General features: G+C 48.9%; 1 protein-coding gene across 1 annotated transcript; it reads left to right on the top strand.

The window, feature by feature from the left end:
• Window positions 1-2,345: 2,345 nt before the first annotated feature.
• On the top strand, window positions 2,346-3,248 carry LOC141058660 (olfactory receptor 5AS1-like). The gene has a single exon (XM_073554850.1). It carries the CDS (start codon window positions 2,346-2,348, stop codon window positions 3,246-3,248), a length of 903 nt encoding a protein of 300 aa, XP_073410951.1.
• The last annotated feature ends 3,046 nt before the right edge of the window (window positions 3,249-6,294 follow it).

The raw sequence follows: 6,294 nt of genomic DNA, 5'->3' as shown, positions 1-6,294 counted from the left end.
GGCGTGGGGCAGAGGCGGCCGATGGTTTCTGCGACCCAGCAGCTGCTGGGGCCGGCTGGAGGATGGGAGCAGCCGTGTTTCCGGAGAGCTGGTCCACAGGGCCTGTCAAACAGGCCGCAGCCGGTTCTAATGCTGGCATAACCGTGGCCGCAGGGTAGGCCGCATCCAAAACTTCCAGCAGGGCCGGAGTGACGGCCGGTTCTGGTGATGGAGCTTTTTCCGGCCAAGGGAGCGCAGCCGCGTCTTCTGCAAACGAGCTCCGCCCTGGTGACTCTGGGCGGGATGGCTCAGGGACGGGGGTAGGGGCCTCGCTCAACTCTGCGTATACCATAGGGCCCTCTGCAGCCAGACCTTTCGGTACGCTCGAGACTGCGTGCTGTGGCAGAATGATAGGGGCCGCTTGTGAAGCCGCCGGCAGAGCCGGGGGAACTCTCACCTTCTCCGGCGCCACGGCCTCCGTCACGTCACCACGCGGCTCCTCCCGCAGTCTCCGCTCTCCAACTCGGTGTTCAGCGGGCCTAGCCTCCAGGCTCAGGAGCTCCACGGGGAAGTTCTCCGCCGGTATCAATGGCGGCCGCCCCTTCTGGCTCCGCACGGGCTCTGCACCAGCTCCGCTTCTTGCCCAGGGACCCGAGGATGACGTTTTCTGGCACAGTTCATTCTCTCGCCGCCATTGCCACTCCAGGTGGCCAATGCCCCGACACCTGCAGCGTCTCATACCGACCGGTGGGCAGCAATCAAATGGCGCCAAGCAGCCGCACCCCAGCTTTTCCTTGGTGTCACTCCCTCTGTGGGGTGGGGCGTTGGCAGGCCTCTCCACCCACCTGTCGGGGTCCAATACATGGAAGCGTCGTTCTCTGGGCACAGACTGCTTCCCTTTGGGGTACGTTGGAGGGGGTCCCAGTCCATTCTGAACTACTGCAAACACCCGGACTTCTCCTCTGCGCTGAAGCAACACCGCCATACTGCACAGTACCTGGTACCGCCCCGGATCCTCTGCTGACCACGCAGATCCGTCACAGCACTTCCAATCCATATTCCACAGGTCAGTTATTTGTAATCCACAGGTGTCTTTATTCCAAGCAGCACAGTCCAAGTTCCTTTCCATTATTTGAGGCAGGCCTGCCGCAGAAGATGGGGTATTAGCGGCGGCGATCCTGCCGACTACGCCAAATGTAGAGGTGCGGGCCAAGCTGGGGGGGTGGTACCTCATCATACCACGCAGAGACGAACAGAGACAAGTAGAAGCCGTTTTCGGGTACAACAGGTCCAAGTTTATTCGCTCGCTGTCCGCCTGACAGCCTCACAGCACTCCGCAATTCCCTTCGAGGCTCACCGGTTACAATACTTCACAGAACACCGTACTTTCACCAGGGAGGTGTATATACGCCCCGTCCCTTCACTCTTGTTGACGCTTTTGACAGGTCCGTCACTGTGGCCGCCTTTGGTCCGTACCAACAGTAATTTCACTGGTCGCAACGTCTTCCTTAAAACGGTATCCGTAACCTCTGTGCCTCGCTAAAATAACTTCTGTGTCTCGTCTATATTGCGGTATTCCTGTCAGGACCACCCCCCTGACGTTCTCTCTCCTCAGTCCCCCTGGGTTGGTTTTCCTCAGAGTCCCAAACTGTCGCAGTTCTCCTATCACTTGAGCTCCCCCTGGGGACTGGAACCTTCTGGAACCCTCCCTCAGTATTTATACCAACCCGGTTCCCTGTAACTCCGCTCCCATGACCAACGGTTTCCTAAGCCCTAAGGTGCTGTCAAGTCCTTTGCTCACACTCCTCCCTGCCCTCTAATGGTCAACCCAGGTATTGCACGTCCACTACACTTTCCTAGCTGTTTCCCACTGTAATAACTGACACCTACCTACGCTGTGCAAACCTTTCCTTCTTCTCTCTGACTAGTCTGTCCATCAGGTCACCTTCCCTACACCTGCATCCATCAGAATAGTTTGTTAGGTTTTGATCATATCAGAATGATTTGGATTATATTTTGTCAGGAAAGTGTGCACATTTTTTTACTTTTTAAAGCTGTAAATTCTTGCAAAGACGAAACTTTTAACATTCTTCAAGAGATAAAAAGAAATTGGAAATCCTCCAAAATGTTCCCACAAATGTTTGTTTTAGGTAAGGTAGATCTGCAAAAACTGCCTCTCACTCATCCCACAGTCCTGCAATAATGGGATTGTTGGGAGGCAGGAAAATGTGTGATTTTTTCATGAGTTATGATTAATCAAAACAAAAGAAATCAAGTACAAACGGTTATTTATTTAATGACATTTTTTTTTTGTTTGCCAGAAAATGCCATCTAACAAGACAGATATCAACGTTGGCGAATTTATGATGATTGGATTTGAAGTATCTCGCACATTTAAAATCCTTCTATTTCTTGTCTTCCTTATAAGCTACGTCTTTACAATTTCTGGAAACTCTCTAATTATAACTTTGGTATTTGCATGTAAACAGTTTAACAGTCCCATGTATTTTTTCCTTAGCAATCTTTCTGTATGTGAAATTCTTTTGACCACAAATATTACACCAAACATGCTATATTTATTATTAGCAGATCAAGGTCTAATTTCAGTTTCAGCGTGCCTCGTACAGTTTTACTTTTTTGGCACTGCAGCAACCACTGAATGCCTTCTTCTTGCTGTAATGGCGTATGATCGTTACTTGGCCATCTGCAGTCCTCTGCATTATACCTCCATCATGGACCAAAGATTTTGTGTTGGGCTTTCATCGTGTGTTTGGTTGGTTGGTTTAATGGCTACTATTGGAACAATTATCCTAATGAGCAGACTGCAATTTTGTGGCACTAGAGAAATTAATCACTACTTCTGTGATCGAGAGCCTATCTTAAGCCTTTCTTGTTCAGACACCACTGAAGTTAGAGTGGAAGCCCTTGTATTTTCATTTTTCATAACATTATGGCCATTTGTAGCCATTATCTGGTCTTACTTTAAGATTATCCTTACTATTCTTTCAATGACTACATCAAAGGAGAGAACTAAAACATTTTCCACTTGCAGTTCCCACCTGATCGTAGTATGCATGTATTATGGAACATTAATTATTATGTATGTGGTTCCTTCAAGTGGACAGTCATTTAATGTTAGCAAAATACTATCTCTGCTGTACCTTGTGGTCACTCCATTATTGAATCCCATAGTATACAGTTTAAGAAATCTAGAATTAAGAAATGCATTAAAAAAATGTGTTAGCACCATTTCATATAATATTAACTAATCTATGATTTATCATATAAAGTAACTAATAATGATTAAAAGACTCTCAGTAAACAATGTGAAATGAATAAAAAATGTGCATAATTTTTCAATACACATGTATACACATACAGGTGTTTCTCACAAAATTCAAATATCATCAAAAAGTTAATTTATTTCAGTTCTTCAATACAAAAGTGAAACTCATATTATATAGAGTCATTACAGACAGAGTGATCTATTTTAAGTGTTTATTTCTGTTAATGTTGATGATTATGGCTTACAGCCAATGAATACCCAAAAGTCATTATCTCAGTAAATTAGAATAATTAACAAAACACACCTGCAAAGACTTCCTAAGCATTTTAAAAGGTCCTGTAGTCTTTTTCAGTAGGCTACACAATCATGTGGAAGACTGCTGACTTGACAGATAGCCATAAAGCAGTCATTGACACAATCCATAAGGAGGGTAAGCCAGAAAAGGTCATTGCCAAAGAAGCTGATTGTTCACAGAGTGCTGCATCCAAGCATATTAATGGAAAAAGTGGATAGAAAAAGGTGCACAAGCCGGGATAACCACAACCTTGAAAGGAATGTTACGGAAAGGCCATTCAAAAATTTGGAGGAGATTCACAAGGAGTGGACTGCTACTGGAGTCATTGCTTTAAGAGCCACCACACACAGATGTATCCAGGACATGAGCTACATGTGTTGCATTCCTTGTGTCAAACCACTCATGACCAATAGACAACGCCAGAAGCGTCTTACCTGGGCCAAGGAGAAAAAGAACTGGACTGTTGCTCAGTGGTCCAAGGTGTTGTTTTCAGATGAAAGTAAACTTTGCATTTCATTTGGAAATAAAGGTCCCAGAGTCTTGTGGAAGAGTGGAGAGGGACACAATCCAAGCTAGGTCTAGTGTGAAGTTTCCACAATCAGTGATGGTTTGGGGAGCTATGTCATCTGCTGGTGTAGGTCCACTGTGTTTTATCAAAACCAAAGTCAGCACAGAGGTCTACCAGGAGATTTTAGAGCAATTCATGCTTCCCTCTGCTGACAAGTGTCACGCTTGTGCCTTGGCTGGTTGGCGTGAGTCGGGGGGTTGTGGCCCCACTGTGCCACAGACCAGACTACCCTGGAAGTGGCGTGACTAAGACAGCTGCCTTGGTCTTCTCTGGAGCCTCCAATGGTGAGGTCAGGGTTGTGTGGCAGGCAGCTGCCAGGTGCCACTCCAGGGTGTTGTCTGGCTGTGACTGCTGATCCCACTTGGGGACAGGACACCTGGTCAGGTGCACGTGACAGGTAGGCTGAGACACTGGGCAAGCAGGCACGGCTTGGAGACACAGGGCAAGCGGGCACGGCTGGAGACACAGTGCAAGCAGGCACAGCTTGGAGACACAGGGCAAGCAGGCATGGCTTGGAGACACAGGGCAAGCAGGCACGGCTTGGAGAGACAGGGCAAGCGGGCATGGCTTTGAGACACAGGGCAAGCAGGCACGGCTTGGAGACACAGGAAAGGCGGGCATGGCTTGAGACACAGGACAGGCAGGCACGGCTTGAGACACAGGGCGGGCTGGCGTGGTATGAGAAGAAACAGGTAGGGGCCTGTTCACACAGCAGGTGCAGGTATCGGTATAGACATGAAGGACTGGAACATGAAGGAACAGGTTTGGACCTGTTCACACAGTGGGTGCAGGTACGGATACAGGCAAGAAGGAGTGGAATGTGAAGGAACAGGTTTTGGACCTGTTCACACAGGAGGTGTAGGTATGGATACAGGCAGGAGTGCGGAGTAGGTGGAACCGCAGGAGTGTGGAGTAGGCAGAGCAGCAGGAGTAAAGCTGAACCACAAGGTCTGCGGAGAGAAGCTGCAGCAAGAGGTCCTGCAGCGGCAGCAGGAGCGGAGCAAAGCTGAACCCTAAGGTCTGTGGAGAGAACCTGCCGCAAGAGGTTCTGCAGCAGCAAAGCAAAGCTGAACCACAAGGTCTGTGGAAAGAAGCTGCAGCAAGAAGTTCTGCAGCAGCAGAGCAAGCTGAACCACAAGGTCTGTGGAAAGAAGCTGCAGCAAGAGGTTCTGCAGCAGCAGGAGCAGAGCAGGCAGAGCTGCAAGGGTGCTGAGCAGGCAGAGCTGCAAGGGTGCAGAGCAGGCAGAGCTGCAAGGGTGCAGAGCAGGCAGAGCTGCAAGGGTGCAGAGCAAGGACAGGGAGGACACAGGGAAAGGCAAAGCAGGGAAGGAAGCCAAAGACAAGGAGGCAGGGGAAGGACAGAGTTCAGACAAGGTACAGGGACAAAGACTCAAGGACTAGGATATTCTGCCTCCTGCCAGGCAGAAGGACAAGTAAACACAAAGTTAGAACCAAGACACAGAGACCAGGATATGCAGCCTCCTGGAAGGCAGATGGAGCGCCCTGCGGGGCCTGGGGGTACTCGGTACCGGGCCCGTCGACTTCAATGGGGGACGGTGTCACGGTGGCGGCGACCCGGTCCGTGGCCCTGAGGCGTCCAGTAAATGGAAAAGGGGAAAGTTGAGTGGTATTTATGTGGTAAAAATAAAGATATTGTTTATAGATGGTGAAATATGTGACGCCACCTGTGGTATTCTAGTCAGAGGTGACTAGCGCTATGGTGTTGTTCCTCTGGGATGGATGTTGGGCACAGCTATGATGTTGTAGCCCTCCACAGGTAGGGATGTAGTCCCAGGGCAAAGATGTTAAATAAATAGTAAAAATGGCTGTAAACGTTGGGGTGCAGATAAATGAGAGAAAGACACAGAGAGGTGCAGTTTCTTTACCTTTTACTGGTAATAGGTTGCAGTCCGGAGTACCACATGCAGGTGATGGAAAGAGACCAGCTCATTTGGAGGCATTCAGGGGATCCACCTTGCCAGGTGGGGATTTAGGACCTTCCTTTCTGTGCTTTGTGTGTGGGTCTCCGCTGTATATAACTATGCTGCTGTCATGATCCATACAGGATCAGGACAGATAAAAGCACAGGTAACCTTTTTTTTCTCAAGCTGTGCTTAGAGATGCTTTTGCCCCCGGTGGCCGTTTGGATTATTGCACTGTGGTGTC

This window comes from Dendrobates tinctorius, unplaced genomic scaffold (assembly GCF_039654945.1).
Source record: "Dendrobates tinctorius isolate UK_male_01 unplaced genomic scaffold, ASM3965494v1 ptg000213l, whole genome shotgun sequence".
NCBI lineage: Eukaryota > Metazoa > Chordata > Amphibia > Anura > Dendrobatidae > Dendrobates > Dendrobates tinctorius.
Note: the sequence above shows the minus strand (reverse complement) of the source record. Positions and strands in the feature narration are given on the sequence as shown.

Bases quoted from the DNA above. Each gene is read 5' to 3' on its own strand.
- LOC141058660 (XM_073554850.1), top strand. From the start codon at position 2,346: ATGATTGGATTTGAAGTATCTCGCACATTTAAAATCCTTCTATTTCTT.